General features: G+C 36.6%; 1 protein-coding gene across 3 annotated transcripts in view; it reads right to left on the bottom strand.

The window, feature by feature from the left end:
* Positions 1 to 24,716, bottom strand: part of LOC150100615 (insulin-like peptide receptor) — a 782,259-nt gene that overhangs the window by 273,196 nt on the left and 484,347 nt on the right. For all 3 annotated transcript variants that reach the window (XM_090401273.1, XM_090401271.1, XM_090401272.1), the window contains exon 15: positions 6,461 to 6,548. In XM_090401273.1, the coding sequence (XP_090257399.1) occupies positions 6,461 to 6,548 (88 nt within the window). The remainder of the gene's footprint in view (positions 1 to 6,460; positions 6,549 to 24,716) is intronic.

Below are 24,716 nucleotides of genomic sequence, written 5' to 3' on the forward strand. Positions count from 1 at the left end.
CTTCTTGCATTGGTATACAAACACAACAACTCATTTCTGGATCTACAGCTAGTTCCACTGATACCACTCACTCGATGTGATCTCTCCATGCTGGACCGGGGCCATTTCCTTTTATGCTTCTTCATTTTTGAACCCTTTGCAATTCCATCTGTTTCCTCTTGATCCCTGGTCATCCTATTACTTTCCTGCCTACACATGCTCTCACCTCCTCTTGGAGCATCCACCTTTCTCACGCTGTGTATCCCTGTCCACCCCGAGCCTCCCCGTTTCCCTGCTCCTCTTGCACGCCCATTCTCTCATTTTCTGTACTCATACCACTCACTTCCCCATTCATTTCCACTTCTTCAATCTTACCTGTCTTACTCTCCTGCTCTTCCACATCACTCCCCTCTTGATCTGATTTATTCTCTCTATTCACTTCTCTACTTTCCAGCAGCAGTCTCTCCAAGCGACTCACACCATAACCACTCAAATGCAGTCCATTGCTACCATACAGCTCACTTCGTCCCTCAAACTCATTCCACACATTAACAAACTGTACTCCCATCTCCTCACACATTTCAGCCAGAATATCATTCATAATCCTTGCTCTCCGCCTCATTTCACAATCATACCTATGCAACACACTGACTACCCTTCCTGTCACACTATTCTCTTTTATCTTTCCAAGCAGTCTCCTGACATTCATTTTGACATGCTCTTTGTTCTCTCTCAAATCATTTGTACCAATTAATACAATTAACTCTTTTGCTCGCTTCCGCCTCATATTCAATGCCTCAATCACTCTACTCATTTTACTGCCTGGAAAACATACCTTGTGCATTTTATCCTCTAGCACACCTTTAATAATGGAGTCGCCATACAACGCCACTCGCTCATCTTTCGTTAACTCTTTCATGCCACCATGATTTATTTTCATAGTTTTGACCTGAATTCTCTTAATTTCATTCTGCATCCATTTCATTTCTTGCTTCATCCAATCCAATTCACCTTCCGAACCTCGCGACATATTCTCTCTATCATTAAATCTTTCTAACTTTCTAACTCTCGACCCCCTCTTCTCACTTTCCCTCTCATTCATCCTTCTTTGTTTCCATACTTTCGGTCCAACATACGTCCAACTTTCACTATCATTCTTATCACTTTCCCTCTCATTCATCCTTCTTTGTTTCCGTACTTTTGGACTAACATGCATCCAACTTTCGCTATCATTCTTCTCACTTTTACTGTCATTCATCTTTCTTTGGTTCAATACTTTCGTTCCAACATGCGTCCAACTTTCGCCATCATTCATTCTTTTTTCGCTATCATTTATTCTTTCGATTTTTTTTACTTGTGATTTCTGCATCACGCGATTTCTACTTTCATTCGTTCTCTCAATTTCGTTTCTTTCCGCCTCACTTTTGTCTCTTTTAATCTCCGTTATGGTTGTCAAATCGCTCTTTTTCTTTTTTCCTGATTTTTTAACATTTTTTCACCTCTCTTTCTCACCCTCCTTCTCTTTCAAATGTGCACTCGCGACATTTGAAAGAGAAGGATCAATTTCATATTCGAATTCATCAATTCCTCGTTCAGGTCACACTTCACACCCACCCTTCTTCCATCCACACTAAATATCCACAAATCATTTATGTAATCGATGGAATACATATAACAGACCTCACACTTAACGAAACGACTGAAATCTAAATTAGAATCATGGAATGACAATGCATACGCCATTTTTTTTTTTTTCTGCAGGTTACTAGGTCTAATAATAACAATTTCGTAATTTAGTTTAGGCAAGAAAAAACCCCCACACTAATAATATCGGTAGCATACAACGTTTACAGCCGCACTTACTTAAATAATTACGCATATATACTTAATTATTCCTAGTAAAACTTATCTGAATCAGGAGCTCTTCAAATCGCATCCGCAGCCTTGGCCCACTAGCGCCCTCTCAATTAAATCTCAAATATCTCCATCCAATATCATTAGCATACAAGTTAAACAGTAATTGCCCTAAAGTAGATCCCTGGGTACACCACTAGTGACTTTCCTCTTCCATGATATTGCTATCCCATACATCTGCCTTGGTATATTAAACAAATATGCCAAGGCAGATGGTGACTACCCGGCACATTTCTTCAAAATACATGGTGATATTTCATCAAATCCCAGCCTTATTAACATCAAATTTGCTCAATTCACCACATACCTTTTGTTCACTCACTGTCATTGAGTGATAGGGAACATTCATTCTACCATAATCGTTTATGACCACACACTCCAAACATACCACAGAATTGATTGGAAAGGTACCAAATCCCTACACCGCACCAAAACCTGGTTCGAGCGGAAATTCAAAGAAGCATGTGAAATGCTCAAACATAATATGAATCTGAATAAAAATGATGGTCTAACCATTCCAAGAATGTGGAGGACCCATCTGCAACTTTCATAGCAACCACAAAGAAAAATCTCAATACAAGAAGACTCGAAGTGTTTTTTTTTTTCCCCCTGAATATTCAATAGCAACCTGAACTGTACAAATCCAGAAGATAATCGTATTATAACAATATGAACTGTACAATTCCAGAAGAATCTTAGTACGTGAGGACTTTAGTAGAGCTTATTGTAGTTTTTTATTATTTATTTATTTATTTTTTTATCACTAGAGTTAAAGAGACCGAGTAATTTTATAACCTTGGTTTTAATCCTTTTCCCAAGTAAGCAAACAGACAAGTAAGTCAAGTTTGCACCTGAACGTAGTTCAAGATTTATGGTGGTGGTAGTGCAACACCAAGGCAACTCATGGTAAAGATGGATTATGTTTTGATCACTTTCCTTACGTATTTCCCATAAATGTAAAACACATCTCCTAGGAGATGTATGATGTTATACATTATGGGTGGGGATCACTATCCAGACTTGCATAGGTAAAATTGAAAAGCTCTGTATTACTTAAACCTTGGCATTTCAGGGTTTGCCTACTCACTGATAAGACCTCAATAAAGGTTGAAACCGGTCTGGGTAGTGACCCCCACCCATAATGTATAACATCATACATCTTCTAGGAGATGTGTTTTACATTTATGGGAAATACTAAGGAAAGTGATCAGAACTTAATCCATCTTTACCACGGCCTTGGTGTTGCACCACCACCATAAGTCTTGAACAATGTTCAGGCGCAAACTTGACTTTTTCCCAAGCACAAACTTGTCAGTTTGTGCTTGGGATAAAGGATTAAAATCAAGGTTATAAAATTACTTGGCATCTTTAACATATATTATACCCAAGGTAAAAAACTTTTCACATTTATCACTAGAGGTCAGGCTAAGAAAAAGATTAGTTAACAACGTAGATTTAATTTACCTTTATAGAGTGCAACAGCATGTAGCTTGGTTCCTATACACACGTATCCTTCTGATGATGACCTCAATACAGGGGTCGAAACGTCAAGTTATTGTATTAATAATTAGTAAAATAATCTTTTCAACACGTCTGTTTTGTGTCCCTAAATTCATAAATATGAATGGAATATATTGTGTTTACTCCGTAAACACGATAATCACTACAAACACTCTACTACTAGCGCAAACTGCATATAAACAACAGTGGAACTGCGCGAAGGACAGCACAGCATTACGCTAATAGCTCGCATCTCGCTATGATGTGCATATGTTTGCGAGCGTAGCAATATGACACTTATTAGGTCATATTGCTACGCTCTGCTAGCATTCTTCGTCCTAAGTGCTACAAGATGGCTTTTTATTATTTTTTATAGAAAATAAGAGAATTGTATAGGATTGTTGATGATAAAATTAAATATTACAAGCAGATATAAATAAATTAATAAATATATTTATATATCGAGAAAAAGTGGGGTGCTGCAGTTACACAGTGCCTACGCACGAGCCGCCCCTGATGATTTGTAAGCAAACAAAAACAAACTACTTTGCTAAAAAGATTTTTTAGCAAGGTACATAATTAAGCATATAGTGTGTGCACTATAGAACAGATTTAAAAATAAAATTACTAAGTTTAAATTTACTATTAATATTAAATTAAGATATTTGTATCTATAATTTTTTATAGAGTCACATATACTAGAAAAATAATTATTGACTTACATGAACTCGAAAATATTTGTCAGTATATATATATATATATATATATGTATATATATATATATATAAGTAATAAAAATAAAGAGAACACCTCATGTTTGTCCATGACAGATATATATTGCACTTTGAAAGTAGGATTATTGCTGAGAGTTCAAAGACATTATTTCCCAAAATTTGGAAATTTTTGAACCGTCATTCTGATTAAGATTGGGTTGTATCCTCATGAGTCCTCCATAAGAAGTTAATAACCAGAGAAATTCCTTCTTTTTCTGACACTATCTCTTCATTCCAATCAATATTGTTGTAACTGAAATCACCCTTAATGATCACCATTCGCTTGCTCACTATGCCAAATTGCCTATACATTTCTTTATCTCCTAGAGCAATATCCTGCCAAATATATCATTTTATTAATGCCCACTTCACATTATACTGCTTCAAAACCACTGCCACTTTTTCTCCTTGTATCTCAAACCTGTATAGACATGATTCCCATTATATCATTAGCAACACTCCTTCCCATCTTGTCTTTCCTATCTTCATAAAAGACATCACAATCCTCCATTTCTGGTGGAAAGACATCACAATCCTCCATTGTGATGTCTTCATAAAAGACATCACAATCCTCCATCCACAGATGGAGGATCACAGATGTGATCCTCCATCTGTGACTTCCTTTCACTTGTTCCTGTCTGCTCATCTTCTGTCTCATATACCTTCTAAAGACTCAACCCTTCCATGTATTCAAGGCCATTCCATTCCTATGCTGACCATCCACATACATGCATTCATTACTACTTTCAGAATCCACTCTTGTTACACCATGTCTCCTTGACCTCCCTGGACCACTCAGTTTACCCAGTCTAACTTGCATTTCTGTTCTCACATGGTCTGCTCTCTTGCTCATCTTTGCCTTCCATTGATACCTTGTTTTCATCACTTATTACACTTCCAGCAGCAGTCTTTCTAGATGACTTGGTTCAAAATCATTATAGATGCAGTCCATCGCTCTTATACATTTCCATTCATCCCTCAAACTCATCCCACACATTCACCAACTGCACTCCTTTCTCTTCACAGTTATGTATGGAGTTATACATGGAATATATTTTTAGGGACTTGCATTTGCTGTTTGGACCTCCACCCCTGTGATTTCTATGTAGTCAGTGGTAGGATTTACAGTTTCACTGTGTTCAATATTTGTGTTTGAAAAAGATAGTCAAACCAGGTGTGGGTAGTGACCTTTCCCATAATTCATAGTAATATACATATCTGAAAGGAAATGTGCTTTGTATTACTGGATACTGAAGCAAATGAGAAGTCAACCTCTGTATATGAGTAGACTAGTTGTGAAGATATGTCATGTGCATACATTATTTGCATATGCTTGGGTTAAGGACATAAACATTATAATTTTTTGTCAAGTATAATATCCTCACCCTTGTTCTTGATACTTCTATCAATAGTATATGTCACTGATCTATCCCCCTTGATTCTTTTAATAATTGTTTTATTCAGTTCTGAAACCTGAGAAATTGCATTCAGCATTTTTTGATTTCCTCACATTCATATCACCTCAATGGTTCTTTGCACATGCACTCACCTATATACACCCCACCCTCTTAAAAATCTTACTTCCTCCAACTCTGCACTTCCCTTTTCTCACTTAACAATACTTTTTTTTCCAGACAACCAACTCCAAATCCATTCCTTTACAAGTTCTTCTGTCCATTAAATCATTTCCAACATCCAAAACCTGCACACACTGTTCTTCCTATAAAACCTATGCACTGATTCATTTGCAATCATCGTCCAAAACTAATAACTCTTTCACTTGACTTAATATTGCATTTTAATATTGCATCAGCACTAGTAACATCTTTAATCTTTGCCAGGGAAGCATGAGTTCATTAATGCTCTCTTCAAGCACACTTCAAGCCAAAATAATCTGGAATTACAGAATCACAGTTATTCTCCAAACAATTTTTTTTCTATCATGCAAGATGGGAATTTTAGAATAAATTTTATAAGGCCCAAGAAATCAATATTTCTTGAGTATTATAAATGAGATAATATGTATATTACAGATGTCTGAACAGATAACTAACAATACACTGTAGGCACACAAGGCATGCTTCCAACACTAACATTTACATAGAACTAACAGAACTTGGCATTTATAACAGTCCTTATTGATGAAATTTTAAGCAGATTTTTATCAAGGATAGTTCACATAAATGATGGGCAATAAATTTATGTATCTATTTTTGTAATCAAAAATAAGCTTCTGTGATATCTCAGCAGAAGCCTGAAAAACCACATAATACATGCATCTGAAAGACACTTACTTAGAGGAAGAGTTCTTACTGTTGCAATAGCTTTAGAACTGCAAACATCTGAAGTATTATCATTTCTTTTATCCTGACAGGCAGAGACCTAAGTAAATATATAAATATATGCAAGTATATACACAAATATTTACATACACATATCCACATAGGCAAACAAAAAATAGCCAGCACATGACATAAAAACTAGACCACAAAATACACATTTTCTGGATATATAATAAAATAAGTTGGTTTTACATCCCCTCCCCCACCCACAAAAGATTTCTGGAGGCAAGCTTTATGAATATTCATTTCGTGAATAGAATATAATCCTGAAGTTAGAATTGTATACATTGTTAGTGATGCTATGAACATGCTTATAAGATACAACTAATTTGTAAGTTATAAAAACATCTAAAAAGCATGCTATCTAGTTTCATGAGGAATCATAGCTTTCTTTTTTTTTTAAGTATGTTAAGGGAAACAACTAATTGTTTCCTTTAACTAACAAATAAACAACAGGAAAAAAGTGCCAGGAGAGGAAGGAGTAGTGATAGCATTCAACATCAAACATGAAGATAAACTTTTGAGTGGAAGACAGTTTCATGTACAGTTATGTTGGTAAACTTCAAAATGGGGAAAATGGACAATGAAACTGATTTGTGAGTTGGAGGTCTCCTCCCTTCGGCTTTGACCCTTAAGCAACCCATGCAAAAAAAACAAACAAACATTTAGATCATTTTATAATACCTTATTATTATACAAGCCCCCCCCCCCCCATGGTTTTCGCCAAGGAACCAGGACGAACAGCGAAAAGTCAGATACTGGAACAAATCTGAAAACAAACCCCAACTCAACATCACCAGAGTTAAAGATCGGTACTATCAACATAAGAAGCCTGAATGGCAAAGAAATGGAGCTAGCTGAGGAATTAGATAAGTACCAGATCGACATAATAGGGGTGACTGAAACAAAAAAGACCAAAACTGGTGAGATCTCTCTGAGCAATAAATACAAAATGTTATATTCAGGCAATGACAATCAAGGAAAAGAAGGAGTAGCCATAGTATTCAACACAAAATACGAGGCTAATCTTCTTGAATGGCAGTCAGTCTCAAATGGAGTAATGTGGGCAAATATGAGAATGGGGAACTGGATAATGAGACTTATTTGTGCCTATGGTCCCACAGAAGGTTCTACTAAGGTAGAAGTGGAGGAATTTTTTGACGCTTTAGAAAAAGCAACTGACACAATGAAAATGGAAAAGTTGGTCCTTGTTGGGGATCTAAATAGCAGAGTAGGAAATGATTATGAGATATACAAAAATATTTTGGGAAAATTTGGAGAAAAGAGCAAAGCTAATAATAATGGCAAATATCTGTTGGATTTCTGCTCAGGACATGGACTGGTTATTACTAACACCATGTTCCAACTTAAAAATGTGCACAAATTCACATGGAGAGAAGAAGCTAGGAATAAGAAAAGTCTCACTGACTATGTTATTGTTGATAGTGATGTTTTCTCCCTGGTGCAGGACACCAGAGTGTACAGAGGATTTGAAATTGGAAGTGATCACTATTTAGTCTTGAGCAGGATAAAATTGAATTTCATATTGAAAAGAATAACATGTAAAAAAGTTTTAAAGCGAATAAAAGTTGAGCAGCTCTCAGATGTGAACTGTAGACTAAAATACACAAAGATTATTGAAGAAAAATGAAAGAGTTTGAGAACAGGAATCAAACCTTGGAGATTCAGTGGCAAACTCTGAAGAAAACATTGATTGATTCTGCCAGAGAGGCATGTGGTGAGGTTGTCTGCAAGGATAAAAAAATCAGAACTCCCTGGTGGACACAAGAAGTTAAAGAGGCAGTGATGGAAAAGAAGAAAGCATATCAAAAGTTCCTGTCAAATAAGTCAGCTTGTGCTCTTAGAGAATATAGAGACAAATGCAAGAATGCTAAACACTGTGTAAAACTAGCTAAACAAAAGTCATGGGAGGACTTTGGCAAGAATATAGAAAATAAATATCAAGAAGGTGGTAAGATATTCTGGAGGTTGTTGAAGAAGTTTAGGAATGGAGAAAAGAGTGCTGTAAAAGGAGTTAAAGATGATAAAGGTGACATGAAAACTGGAATAAAAGATATCCTTGAAGTATGGAGTAATTACTTCAAAAAATTGCTAAATGAAAGAGGCAGTGATGACAGCAGAGTGGTAAAAAAACACTGACCAGGCATGCAGGCAGGAATACATATCCATACTTCAAGTAGAAAAAGCCATCAAAGGCTTGAAATGTGGAAAGGATGCTGGAGTAGATGATATTCGACCAGAAATGCTGAAGTATGGTGGTATAAGAGTTTTACAGTGGCTGCACTGCATAGTTCAGAAAGCCTGGACAGAGGGACGAATTCCCGATGATTGGAGTAGAGCTCTCATAGTACCCATATATAAAAAGGGAAATAAAACTGAATGTGAGAATTACAGAGGTATTTCCCTACTGAGTGTTCCTGGCAAGATCTATGCAAGTATACTTGAGAAACGGTTGAGAAGAATTGTGGAAGAAAAGCTTGGTGAAGAACAAGCTGGATTCAGGACAAGCAGAGGCTGTCAGGATTAGATCTTCACTTTACGACAAATAGTCGAGAAAGCATGGTAATATAACAAAGATCTGTATTAAAGTTTTGTCGATTTTGAAAAGGCATATGATAAGGTGCCAAGAGAGAAGCTATTCAATACGCTGAAGTTATATGGTGTCAATGGGGCATTATATCAAACAATACTTAGTCTTTATTTGAGTTGTAAGTCAGCAGTTAGAATTGAAGGAAGTACAGGAAGATGGTTTAATGTTAAATATGGTATGAGACAAGGATGTACATTATCCACTCTGTTATTCATTATCTATATGGATCACATTATGAAGGAAAGTGGTATTAAACATGATATCAAAATTGGAGATGTTAATGTCAGCTCTTTGCTTTATGCAGATGATGTTATACTTCTATATAAATCCGCAAAAAGTCTGCAAGATTCTCTGACTAAATTGAATAGCTGTTGTAATAGATATGGTATGAAGGTCAGCAATAAAAAGACAAAGACAATGAAAATAGGCAGAATCATTGAAAATGTCAACTGTGTTGTGAATGGAGAACCTGTGGAACAAGTAAAACATTTCAGCTACTTAGGCACGATTTTTACTGAAGATGGTAAATTAAATATAGAAATAGACAACAGAATCAGCAAAGCTGATATGGTGGGAAGTCAATTGAATAAATTCATATGTAAAGAGAGAAAGTAATCGGAACACTAAATCAGCTGTATACAAGACAGTGTTCAAACCAGTTTTAACTTATGGATCTGAGAGCTGGGTCAGAAGTAAAACACTTGACCAAAGACTAGAGACCGCAGATATGAGTCCTGAGAAAGATTATAGGCATGAACAGATGGCATCAATGGCAATATCATATTAAAAACGAGGATATTAGGAAAGAACTTGACATTGTCAGCATCCAGTAATGCGTTAGCAGAGCTAATCTCAGGTGGCATGGTCACTTAAACAGAATGGGCGAAGAAAGATTAGCAAAACGAGTGTTCTCTGTCAGGTTGGCAGGAAAACGACCCAGAGGAAGACCAAGATATAGGTGGATTGATACGGTACAATGTGCCTTAGACGATAGAAATATAAGATCTGATAAGGTTGGAGTCTTGACAAGTAACAGACTGATTTGGCGGAAAATTGTGAATAGGAAGTTAGTAATGATATAATTTTTTCATGTAGTACTATCATATCCTGTACACCCCTTGTGGGTACATGGCAGGAATTTGATGATGATGATAATGATATTATTATACTTACTCTACTTAACTTTAGTCACTGTATTTTTTATTATTTTGTTATTTTTTGTGGGATATTTTATTACAAATGTCCTACAATAATTGAGAACAGAATTTACAAGTTCTCATATGGTTGGAAAATGGTTTTAAAGAATGTAATAAGTTTGGTTTAATCCTTTATCCAAGTGTGAGCAAACAAAGTTTGCACCTGAAAGTATCTTGAGGACTGGGGTAAGGTAGTGCAACACCAGGAAACTCGTTGCAAAGGTGGAGAAAGATCTCATCACTCCTATCTCAGTATCTCCCATAATGCAAAGCACATCTCCTTGCGGATATCTGTAATGCTATGCATTAAGGCAAAGGCCACTACCCATACCGGTTTCGACCTTTATTGAGGTCTCGTCAGTGGGAGCCAGGCCCAGTAGTGGAGATACAAAGGCAGAAGCAATGAGAGGTCATGCCATCAACCTATAGGAGTTGCCAATAGGTGTGCAACCTTATTATTAAATTACGCCGGATTCAGAGAAAGATGTTGAGAGTTTATTTTTTACTTGGTTAGACTATAATAAGTTTAGTTTAATCCTTTTTCCAAGTGTGAGCAAACAAAGTTTGCGCCTGAAAGTATCTTCAGACTGGGGTGAGATAGGAGTGATGAGAGCTTTCTCCACCTTTGCAACGAGTTGCCTGGTGTTGTACTACCTTACCCCAGTCCTGAAGATACTTTGAGGCGCAAACTTTGTTTGCTCACACTTGGATAAAGGATTAAACTAAACTTATTATAGTCTAACCAAGTGAAAAATAAACTCTCAACATCTTTCTCTGAATCCGGAGTAATTTAATAATAAGGTTGCACACCCTTTGGCAACTCCTATAGGTTAGGATGACCTCTCATTGTTTCTGCCTTTGTATCTCCACTACTGGGCCTGGCTCCCACTGACGAGACCTCAATAAAGATCGAAACCGGTATGGGTAGTGGCCTTTGCCTTAATGCATAGCATTACACATATCCGCAAGGAGATGTGCTTTGCATTATGGGAGATACTGAGACAGGAGTGATGAGAGCTTTCTACACCTTTGCAACGAGTTGTATGGTGTTGCACTACCTTACCCCAGTCCTGAAGATACTTTCAGGCGCAAACTTTGTTTGCTCACACTTGGATAAAGGATTAAACTAAACTTATTATAGTCTAACCAAGTGAAAAATAAACTCTCAACAGTTTTAACGAATGTTTGCTAAAAGTAGCTGTGCATTTATAGGAATGCACAACATTATTTTAATTGCCTCCTTCACGACCATTGCATTCAGACTTGGGTGAAATTTTATAGTTTTTCTGCCATCTGTTCATTCAAAAGTAATTTTTTTTAAACTATTTCTTAATAATACAGTGCTCTTGTTATAACAATACCTCTTGAACCTTTCAGAGTGTGCTGTAATAAACCTATTTGGAAACATAATATTCACAATCTTATATGTTACAGAAGACATCTTTTTGAAAACTATATATAGTCCAGACATTAATACTCCTAGTTTAATTTTTCTTCCCTGATCATATTTTGTATTGATGCAAGACCATTTCTCCTACTTCTAACATTGTTTCTCTTCTAAACTGATTTCATGCAGATTTATTCTTCTCACGTGTAAATTCACTATTCCACTTGGATTTTCTTCCTTTTTTATCAATTTCTTGGAAGGTTCTTATGGCATTACACTTGCTTGAGAGCAAATCGGATCCAATTATCTGCAGCATCATGCTTATTCACATCATCTCTGTCAGCTCTAGAAAGATACTGATATTTAGCAGCTACAATTTGTGTCCTATTTACCTGGCACACAAAATGTAGCTGCTAAATGTCTTTCAGGTCATAGTTTTAAAACTTCAAAGCTCATGTGATCATTCTTTGGTTTTTATTCTTGATGTTGTATGCTACAGATGGGCTGCATCTGAACATGGAAGGACATAAGCGATTGAAGTGGTTACTGTTTTCTGAACAAGTAGAAGTAATTGGGCAGGGGAATTAATATTGAAAAGGTGGAGTGTAAGAGAGAGAAACTTTAGCAATGATTGTATATTTATTGATCCTTATTAGCAGAATAAATTGCAGAAGAGAGGGGATAAAAATCGGCATGGGACTCCTGAAATTAGTGACTTATATATCAGTTCTAAAGCCGGTACAAGATTTAGAGGGAATCTGCAATTTTTGTATACCAATGCAAGAAGCATTCGAAATAAGAGAGAAGAATTTTTGGCATTAGTCAGTGCAATCTCACCAAAAGTTGTAGGCATTAGTGAAACTTGGCTGTCAGTAGAAGATGTGTCCACTGGAATTGAATGTGATGGGTACAGTAATTTCAGGGAGGATTGAGAAGATAGAACAGGGGGAGGAGTACTGTTGATGATAGCTGATGTGTTGCAGCCAAAGAAAGTAGTATATCAAGATGATAGCCATGTGAATGAGAGTTCATTTGAGGCAGTCTGGTGCAAAATAGTAACCAATGCAACCAAATATACAGTTGGACGCTGTTATAGGCCAGGGAGTACAGGGAGAGATACTGAATTCATGCATCAGCAAATTAGTGCAATGAGTGCAGGTTTAGTGATTATTATGGGGAATTTTAATTATGGTGATATCAACTGGAAGGAGGAAATATCACGTAGCAAAAAGGAAATGGAGTTCATACATCTTCTACGAGATAATTACTTGAAACAGCACATAACTGAAGGGACACGTGATGTGAGAGTGTTGGACCTGGTTATTGGTTCAGAGGTTATATGCATAAGTAAGGTGTCCTCGTTACCTCCAATTCGTGAAAGCAATCATGTGGTATTGACTTGGGAGGTTGCAAAATCTGTGGATTTTTCTGTTAAGAAGGGGTATATATGGAACTACAGGTTAGGCAATTATAACAAGCTTCGGAGTGAGCTTGCAGCCATCCCATGGCAGAACATATTGCAGGGAAAAGATGTTAGCAGTGCATGGGATAAAATCAGCAGCTATCTGAGGAAAGCAATATCAGATTGTGTCCCCATGGTCAAGAAGTCAAACAAGGCAGGCGTTATATGGATGAGCTGTAGTATAAAGCTTGATCTGCAAAAAAAGAAAATGTTATGGAGAATTTATAAGGAGAAAGGCGATCAGTAAACCCATGAGCAGTACAAGGCTCAAGCTAGGAAGGTTACCGGCATAGTAAGAAAAGCTAAATCAGATTATGAGAAGACCTTAGCCAAAGAGATCAAGGGTAATCCCAAAGAGTTCTTCCGCTATGTGGCAAGTAAGAGGAAGAATGACTTCGGAAGGATAACTTTAGTGGGTGTTAATGGTATTGAGGTGACAAAATCAGATGTAATAGTCGAGTTACTGAGTGATCACTATTCAAAGAGATCAAGGGCAATCCCAAAGAGTTCTTCCGCTATGTGGCAAGTAAAAGGAAGAATGACTTCGGAAGGATAACTTTAGTGGGTGTTAATGGTATTGAGGTGACAAAATCAGATGTAATAGTCGAGTTACTGAGTGATCACTATTCAAAAGTCTATCACCAAGTGAGGATATCTCTGTACCTGTAGAAATAACTGATGTGAGAATTGAAGCTAAGAAATCAGAGGTATTTAATATAATGCAAAATTTAAATGCAAACACTGCTGTAGGCTTAGATGGAATATCAGCTTGGGTGTTGCGTGAATATGCAAATGAATTGCCAACCCCTCTTACTTGGATATTTAATTTAAGTTTGAACTCTGGTATGGTCCCTAGGGAGTGGAAGTTAGTCAAAGTGGTTCCTTTGTATAAGGGTGGCTCTAAAACTGCAGTAGTTAATTACAGCCCAATCACTATCTCAGGAGTAGTGGTAAAAGTATTGGAAAAGTTGGTTAAAGACAAAATTCAAGAATGGGTGGATCAGGATATGATACTCTATTGTGGCCAACATGGTTTTGTTAAAGGTTGATCCTGCCTTAGCAATCTATTAACTTTTCATAATGGAATGACATCTGAGTTGGACAAAGGAACTTCTGGATTTTGCTAAAGCTTTTGACAGGATACCCCATGGAACACTGTTACGCAAATTGGAGCAGATGGGAATGGATACTAAATTGGTAATATGGATAGGTGAATGGCTCAGGGAGAGATACCAGAAGGTGGTGTATGGAGGAGCCGAGTCCAGAATGAGGCAGGTGACCAGTGGTGTGCCTCAGGGCTCTGTGCTTGGGCCAATGTTGTTTAATTTGTATATAAATGATATAGGAAACAGCTTAAAGGGAGATATTCAGTTGTTTGCTGATGATGCAAAGTTGTGTAGTGCAATAAAAAATCAAGCTGATGTTGAAAGTTTGCAGGAGGATTTAAATAAGCTGGTAAAATGGGCAAAAGAAAATGGATGTCAGTTCAATGTGGAAAAGTGTAAAGTCATGCATTTTGGGATTAAAAGATTACCAGCTGTGTACTACATCGATGGAAAGGTACTCCAAGAGATTGATGAGGCTAGGGACTTAGGGGTGTTGGTAGATAGAGAGATGAAGTTCAGAGGATACATTGCTAAGGTGTTGAAGTTTGCACATAGGATTACTTGGTTGTTGAAGAACACAATGACATCCAGAGATTAAGAGGTTATTATTCCCCTTTATAAAGCGTTGATACTTCCACATTTGGATTACTGTGCTCAGGTCTGGTCACCTGGATCCCTTGGAGATGAGGAGGCTGTGGAGAGGGTTCAGAGAAGAGTGACCAAGTTGGTGAGTGATGTAAAAAATGCTCCCTACATTGAAACATTCAAACTACTAAAAGGTTTTTATAGGATTGATGCAGGGGAAATGTTTCAGCTGTGTGATAGTGATGGAAGAACAAGAGGTCATCTCTGGAAATTAAAGAAGAGTGTGGTTAACAAAGGTGTCAGAACAAGGTTTTTTGCCTGGAGAGTGGTGAATGAGTGGAATTCATTGCCTGACTTAGTTTTGAGCTCTTCGTCTGTAAATGAATTCAAGACGAGATATGACAGATATTGTTTTGCTAGTTTGGGTCTCCCGCGATGAGTCTACTGACTTCATGGAGATACCCGTAATAATAATAATAACAATTATTATTATTATTATTATTATTATTATTAAAAATTACTGAAAACCAGGTGACCAAATCTGGGCACAATAGTCCATGTGTGGCCTAATCAAAGCCTAATACAAAGGAACAAGAATCTACCTACTTCTACACGTCAGTGTCCTCCGCATCATTCCCACATCTTCTCTGAGCTGCTAAGTTTACCTGATGCTATTGGTTTCAATTTATCTTCTTCAAATTGCTCCACTACAGCTACGTTTAGCAATTTTGTGAAGCATCAGATGAAATATCAAACTTAGATCCTAAATTAGGTTGAATCAAAATAAGCAGATCCATCAAAATAGACTTAAGATCATCAAAGGCCCCAAGAAAATTTGACACCCATGTTTTTAGAAGATCAGTAAGAGGATTGTGGTAGGCTGAACAATTTGGGACAAAATGCTTGCAATAATTTACCATTTGCATGAAATTTGTGTAACATTTGTTCGATTATTTAGCAAAAGAACTGCTATAATATTTTCATTATCAGGTTTGTTACGCCTTATCTATAATGTGCTCAAGGTAATTCACCTTCAGAAGAAATAGTTGACTTTTTGAGGTCTTCAGGTTTTAATTTTGCCTCATGAATCTTCTTGGTTACTGCTTTTAATAGTTTTGCATGTGATTTAACATCTAGACAAAAAAAAAAAAAAAAAAAAAAAAAAAAAAAAAGTAAATCATCTTAAAATAACAAAACACTGTTGCCTAATAATTCAGATAACTACGTAAATTCATTAGTGCTCAAAATGACTGCACAGAGTTCTTTTGCACCCTGAGGTAATCTGGATAATTCATTCTTAGACCAAGATGCAAATAATGAAAAATACTTCATTATTTTTGTACTCCTAAACAAGGGGTACTCCTAAACAAAAAGAAGCTATTTAGCCTCTTTTTGTTTAGGAGTAACCCTTTTTATAATGTCACTGGCTTTTTACTCAAATTTTAGGGCATTACTGATGTTTTATATATACAGAATATGAAGAATATATAGCAGGAATAATTCATAATCATACGTCCTTCCTTTAACAGCAGATGAATGTATATCACCATATGCTGGGATGCCACTGAATAAGAAGAATGCCACTGAAGAAGACAGCCATCAATATCCTACAAAGGTATGTCCGAATTATTACTCCTATGTATTCTCTATATACTCTATATACCCAGAAATGGTACCTGAAAAATACTTATTTTCTCAAAGGTATCTAATAGCATCTATTATTAAGATCTAACTTTGGGAACACCTTAGCACCATGCTAAGTGGCCAAAAGCTCTTCAATGTTACAAAGTGGAAAATTTCACTTTGTTTATTGCTCATAAGTCAAACAAAATCTAAGATCTTCATTTCGTTTCTTCAGTAAAATAAATTGTGAATTCCATAATGCCAGAGAATGCTGAATTATATAAGCCTCCAAATATTGCTGACTCAAGATTTTGAGTCTCTCAGAGTATATCAGAGGTGTCTGATAATGTTTCATGAAAACAGGCTACTCTGAATTAATTATCAGTGTTCTACCATATCTGTACAAACAAACAGTTCGGATATGGTATAACACTGTGATAATTAATTCAGAGTAGCCTGTCTTAATGAAGCATTATCAGACACCTCTGATATACTCTGAGAGACTCAAAATCTTGACATCAAAACAAGATAGGTTCAAACCATTTTAAGTTATGGACCTGAGAGTTAGGTTAGAAACAAAGCACTTGATCAAAGATAGAGACCACAGTATGTGCATTAAGTAATGAGACAACAATTCATCATCATCATGCATATCAAGAATTTAGGCCTAGTGTGGCCTGTTCCAGTCTTAGAAGTCATCATTGAAATTTAAGAGGACATACTAGTTTTCTTTTTCCCAATGGCTTCTACTTTAAGGCTTGTTTTGGTAATCTTTCTATTTTCATTCTTTGAATGTGTTCCAACCATTTATGTTTATATTTTTTCATATTTTCTATTACTGATTCTTGGTTTAATTGTTTCATAAATTCATCATTTCTTTTGTGATAAAATAGAGTACACTTTGCAGTTTTTTCTCATAAACTTCATTTCTGCTGTTATTAATCTTTCTTTGTCTTTTTGTTTTATTGTCCAGATTTCACTTCCATACAATAAGACTGGTAGGGCTAATGTATTGTATACTTTTAGTTTGGTTTGTTTTTGAACTAGGCATACCCTACATCCGTGGCACATCAGAAAAAATAGCCAAGATTTTTAAAAAGTACAACCTACACACAGCATTTAAGCCCTACGTCAAACTTCCTACCCTAATCCTCTCTACAAAAGATCAGCTCCCTTCTCTTTCAGTGCCTGGAGTCTATAAAGTACCCAGTTCATGTAAACTAGCATACTTTGTACAGACAAGCAGATCAGCCACTATCCGCCTGGAGGAACATAAATCATACATCCGCAAACACAACTATGGTCAGCCAACCCTGGCTGACCATGCATGCGCTGGCACGTAAGCAACTCGATTTGTAAACTTTTGGCACACGTACATAAAAAGGTTCACCACCACTGACCTTGGATGTATGATAACATATGAAAATGAAAAAGATATAAACATAAAAATTGCAAAATATTTAAAAATAACAGGTATAATTAACTCTATATTTAAAGTTCATATTGGAGGCTTAACGGATACAACCCACAGGATCTCATGGAAAAAAACCACCATGCTCCACCACAGCAAATTCAAAAAAGAGAGACTATTCTTAGAATCAGCAGCTCTCAGGATCCAACCAAATCTCAACAAATATGGTTGCATTAAGCGTCCTAAGATTTGGGAAATGCTTATCACCAGAGGTCCCACTTTACATTCCAGGCCACCTACAACTGCCCTTAGACGGCACCCCACCTAGATAGGACTTTAGTGCCATCCACGTAGTTGGACTTAGTATTGTATGTTATTTGTTTTTGATGTTACATTAGTTTTTTTGTAATCCCTGAAGATGTCTCATTTACTGAGACAAATATATAGGAAGTATAAAAATTCTGTTTTAATCCTTTCTGAATGCTGTATACAATCCATTAAGCCTCCAATATGAAGTTTAAATATAGAATTAATTATACCTGTTATTTTTAAATATTTTGCAATTTTTACATTTATATCTTTTTCATTTTCGTATGTGATCATACATCCTAGGTCAGTGGTGGCGAACCTTATTATGTGCATGTGCCAAAAGTTTACAAATCGAGTTGCTTACGTGCTGGCATGTACCAAAAATTTACAAATCAAGTTGATGACGTGCCAGGCAGTTTTTAGTAGGGGAAAAATGAATAGAAAATCTATTAATTAATTTATAATTTTATAAATAATATTATTTTATTTATAATATTTATTTATATATAAATTTATATAAATAAATAATATAAATAAATATAAATAAAAAAAAAATATATATATAAATTTATACTGTCGGGGGACCCTGTAACCCCTAGAGAACGCGTCACCTGGGTGGTGGATAGCGGAGCCCACCATGTGTGTGTGTGTGTGTGTGTGTGTGTGTGTGTGTGTGTGTGTGTGTGTGTGTGTGTGTGTGTGTGTGTGTGTGTATGGTGAGGTGGTCCGAATATACTGAATAAGAACTCGTGTACCAACAAGGCCATAAGGAGCAATCATCTTGATTGTAAGGGAAGCAGCACTCCCATGGACCCCTAGCTGGATCTAACCTCTCCTTCTTCTACTTTGAGGAAGATCGACTTATTTAACTTTTCCTATAAGACCATATCAGCCAACTCTTCTTATGTATTCGAGGGCTAGGGGTGAGTCTTTCCTATCTTGCTAGGTCTTTTCATCTTATGCAGCCACCGAAGGAGGCAAGCTAGCCTCAATAGGTGCCAGTCCCAAGCCCGGATAAATGGCGAGGGTTGATGTCAGGAAGGGCATCTGGTCGTAAAACTTCAATGCCAGCTCAAACTATGATATGAGTCAAAGCAAAAATGATATAAGGGCTAGGGCGTACCCCTTAAGCAATGCGCAGCCACATCGCCATACAGCTGCGAGAAATGGATGAGGGCTACCACATCAAGGGTGGGTGCGGTTAAAGAAGCGAGCCCAGCAGGTGGAGAGGATGTTGCGAGTGGGAACACTGAATGTTGGAAGCATGGAAGGGGAAGAGAGGTGGCAGACATGATGAGGAAGAGGAAGTTGGACATTTTATGTGTGCAGGAGACAAGGTGGAAGGGGGAAAGGCAAAGGAACTGGGAGATGGATATAAATTGTTCTACTCTGGAGCGAATAACAAAGGAAGAAATGGTGTAGGAATTGTGGTGTGTGGCAGTATGAAGGGCGAAGTACTGGAAGTGGGTAGAAGGAACGACAGGATCATGCAAATGAAATTGGGTATTGGAGAAGAGCGGGTGGTCGTATTATGTGTATATGCCCCGCAAATTGGTTGTACAGCAGAGGAGAAAGATGAGTTCTGGAACGTGTTGGATGAAGAAATGAGGGAACTGGAAGAAAATGAGATGGTGATTATTGGAGGAGACTTGAACGGACACATAGGGAGACAGAATAGAGACTGTGAAAGGGTGCATGGTGGCCACGGAGTGGGAATGATGAACCAGGAAGGAGAGATGGTTGTAGACTTTGCGGTAGCATTTGATCTGGCAATTGTGAACTGATTTTTCTACAAGAGGGAAGAACATTTGATAACATTTAGGAGTGGTAACAACAATTCACAAATTGACTAAATTTTGACTAGAAGAAAACATCTTAAGGTTGTGACAAATTGTAAGGTAATTCCAACAGATCAAGTGGCACAGCAACATCGACTGCTGTGCGGAGACTTTAAAATAAGATCGAAGATAAGAACCTCTGGATGCCATGGGATGAAGACAATTAAGTGGTTTCGCTTAAAAGAGGAGAGTGTGAGGAATCATTTTAGGAGAGGGTGTTAGAGAGGATTTCGGATGGACTGGAAAGTGTACAAGATTGGTGGAAAGATAATTCAAAAGTAATCCTGAGCTGTGCAATCGAGATGCTTGGTGAGACATCTGGAAAGATTAGAGAGCAGAAAGGGGGTTGGTCGTGGAATAATAATGTACATGTGGCAGTGACAGCTAAGAGGAAGGCAAAGCAAAAGTGGGATGAGTCAAGAGTGGAAGAGGACAGAGAGGTGTACAGAGAGAGAAAGCAAGAAGCCAAGAGAGTTGTGGCCATGGCCTTCGCCTGTGCCACAAAAACAAAGGAAGGACAGAGAAAAAAAATTTACCAACTAGCGAAATGTAGAAATAAAGCAGCAAAGGACATCTTACATGTGAGGCAGATCAAAGACGCTGAAGGAAGAGTGTTATGGAGTGATGTGGACATAAGAAACAAATGGAAAATATACTTTGAGGGACTTTTGAATGAGAAAAATGCAAGGACTCACAGAGAAGATGGGCAGCCTTCTGAGGGGATGGTGCAGAACATCAGTAGAGTGAAAGTGACAGAGGCCATGAAGAGGATGAGGAATGGAAAATTGGTTGGCCCCGACAGAATTCTGGTGGAGGCATGGAAGGCACTGGGGGAAGAGGGAATTGACCTGCTGTGGGACCTGTTCATGAAAGTTTGCCAACAGGAAAATATACCCGAAGAACGAAGGGAGAGTACTCTTGTCCCAATCTACAAGGGTAAAGGGGATGCACAAGACTGTAAAAATTACAGAGGAATAAAGTTGATGTCCCACACAATGAAAATCCTAGAAAGGGTTCTTGATGGTAGATTAAGGAAGGAGGTGAAGATTGCAAAGGAACAATTTGGCTTCATGCCTGGTAGATCAACAACAGATGCTATCTTTGGGTTACGGCAGATGATGGAAAAGTATCGAGAGAAACAAAGGAAGCTACATCTGGCATTTATTGATCTAGAGAAAGCATACGATAGAGTGCCAAGGCAAGAAGTCTGGAGGTGTCTGAGGGAGAAGAACATTCCGGAGAAATATGTCAGGTTGGTACGGGAAATGTACAGAAACGTGAAGACAAGTGTTCGACCTGTCTGGGACAGACAGAAAGTTTTCAAGTAACAGTTGGCTTGCATCAAGGGTCAGCATTAAGTCCGTTTCTGTTTAATATTGTGATGGAGGTGGTAACAGAGGAGGTGAGAGAAGATGTGCCTTGGACAATGTTGTATGCAGATGACATCTTGCTGTGTGCAGATTCAAGAGAAGAAGCGGGAACTAAACTGGAAAGATGGAGAAAAGTACTGGAAGAGAGGTATGAGACTGAGCAGAAGTAAGACAGAGTATATGTGTTGCACAGTGGGTGGCAGACAGGAGACAGATCTGGAGCTGGAAGGAAATGTCATCAGGAAGGTGAGAGACTTTAGATACTTAGGTTCAACAGTAGAAGAAGATGGAGGAGATGAGAAGGAAGGGGATGAAGGATACAAGCGGGTTGGAGGAACTGGAGGGAGATGGCTGGAGTGTTATGTGATAAGAGGATGCCGATCAATCTGAAAGGCAAAATTTATAGGACAGTAGTGAGGCCAGCTATGACATATGCTATAGAAACTGTGGCCCTGAGGAAAAATAACATTAGCAGGATGGAAGTAGCAGAGATGAGAATGCTTAGGTGGATGTGCGGTGTGACCAGAAAGGATCATCTGAGAAATGACTATGTCAGGGGAACAGTGAAAGTTACGAACTTAGGAGCAAAAATACAGGAGGCAAGGTTGAGATGGTTTGGTCATGTGATGAGGAGGGAGGACGAATATGTGGGAAGAAGGGCAATGCAGATGGATGTGCAAGGAAGGCAGAAGCATGGACGGCCAAAGAAGAGATGGAGGGAGCTGGTAGAAGAGGACTTGAGGATGAAGAACTTGGATGTGGTGACAGCCCATGACAGGAAGGTGTGGAGGAGACTCATTATCAACAGTGACTCCACTTAAGTGGGAGAAGCTGCAGAAGAAGAAGAAGAAGATTAAATGAAAGAAATTTTAAAATAGCAGTAATCACTGAAACAAAAAAGAAATTAAAAGGAACTATGAGAACTGAAAATTTTAATGTGATATACAGTGGAGTCGACAGAGACCAAAGAGCACAAGCAGGAGTCATGATTTGGATTCATAACTCCCTTTCAAAACAGTTAAACATTATAAATTATGGAATGAAAGAATAATAGAAGCTAGAATAAAAATAGATGGAGGCTATTTAACAATAATTGGTTTATATGCCCCAGAAGAAGAAGGAAGAGAACAGGATAATATTGATTTTTATAATCAGCTACAATACATATATAATAAAATAAATAAAAATGATTACATAATTTTAGCAGGAGACTTAAATGCAAGAATTGGAAACACAAAAATTAATAATAATATAGGAATACATGGAGAACATATTCTAAACAGGAATGGTAAAAAATTGATTGACTTTGTAGTTTATAATAACCTAAAAATAATGAATTCCTTCTATAAACATAAAGACATACATAAATATACTTGGGCAGCAAGAGGATGGAAATCAATATTAGATTATTTTATATTAAATGAAAAGACATCAAAATTTTTGCTAGATGTTAGGGTTCACAGAGGATATGAAATAAGCAGTGACCATTTCCTTGCTAAAATAAAATTAAGATTACCACCTAAATGGCTACAAGTAACAAGAACAGAAAGAAAAATTGAAACATTTGTTTATAAAACTAGACTATTGAATGACACAAATGTACAATGGCTATATGAACAAAGAATTAACCAATATCTAGACAAAATAAAACAAAATGAAGAAATAGAAATAGAATCGCTTAATATAAAAACGATACTAAATGCAGCAGTATATGAAAGCTTAGGAAAGACCAAAAATTCAAAAAAAGGAAAAAACTGAAGATCTGGGATGATACAATCAGAGAAATAATCAAAACAAAAAAGAAGCCTATCACAAATAGTTAAGCAGTAAAAGATTAGAAGATGAAATAGAATATAAAAGAATAAGAGCCATAGCTAAAAGAGAAGTCAGAAAAAGACATAGAGAATCATGGAACAAATTTGTTTCTAATCTAGAACATGATTTATATAAAATAAGACCCAGTGTATATAAGATTTTGAAACACTTAAATGCAAATACCAAAGAAAACACAAAATTAAACACCGAATTGAAATTAGAAGAATTTCTAAATTACTACACAGAATTGTGGATAGACAAATATTTAAAAAAAGACAACTGGCAAACAATTAACGAAAATGAAAAGGAAATAACTAAAGAAGAATTAGAAACCAGCCTGAAAGAAACAAGAAACGGAAAATCACCTGAAGAAAATAAGCTAGGTTCAGAACTGTATAAATACGCAGGAACGAGATTCAAAGAAAGACTCTTATTATTTTTAAATAAAATTTATTCAACTGGTATCCCCCCTCCACCCCAAATAGAATGGAAAAAAGCAATTCTGATTCCTATCTTTAAAAAAGGTAAAGAGATGACCCTAAAAATTATAGAGGTATCAGTATACTAAATTCCTGTTACAAAATATATAGCAGAATCTTAAATAGCAAACTAATGAAGTATTCTGAAAACTTTATTTTAGAAGTACAGAATGGACTTAGAAAAGTACGATCATGTATAGACCTAGCCTTCTGCCAAAATTAATAATAGAGAAAAGAAGAGAATACAATTTAGAAACACATATTGCATTTATTGAATTTGAAAAAGCATTTGACAAAGTTAAAAGAAACATATTATTTAACATATTGAAAGAAAGACAAATACCAAATAATATCCTAAAAGCTATCACAAGTATATATGAAAATAATCAAATACAAATAAGATTAAATCACGAACTATCATATACGAGAGAGATAAACCAAGGGGTCCGACAGGGATGTCCCCTCTCAGCAACTCTTTTTAATATCTACTTAAATGAAATAATAATAAAATGGAATAAAAATATACATCAAGGAATTAAATTTTCTCCTACAGTTAACTTAAACACTCTCCTCTTTGCCGACAACCAAATAATAATTATAAATTCTGAAGATAACTTACGGAAAGCTATTTTAGATCTAACTGAGATATTCAAAGATTATGGTATGATAATATCAACAGAAAAATCAAAAACTATGGCCTTTAAAGGACAAGATCCAGCAAGAACTAAAATAGTAATAGATAACAAGATGAATTCAAGAAGAAGAACAGGTGAATTCATTTAACTACCTAGGATGTATGATCACATATGAAAATGAAAAAGATATAAACGTAAAAATTGCAAAATATTTAAAAATAACAGGTGTAATTAACTCTATATTTAAACCAAACCTAGTTCAAAAACAAACCAGACTAAAAGTATACAATAGATTAGCCCTACTAGTCTTAATGTATGGAAGTGAAATCTGGACAATAAAACAAAAAGACAAACAAAGATTAATAACAGGAGAAATGAAGT

Source organism: Typopeltis vanoorti, chromosome 12 (assembly GCF_054136105.1).
Source record: "Typopeltis vanoorti isolate ZY-2024b chromosome 12, IOZ_Tvanoo_1.0, whole genome shotgun sequence".
Taxonomy (NCBI): Eukaryota; Metazoa; Arthropoda; class Arachnida; order Uropygi; family Thelyphonidae; genus Typopeltis; species Typopeltis vanoorti.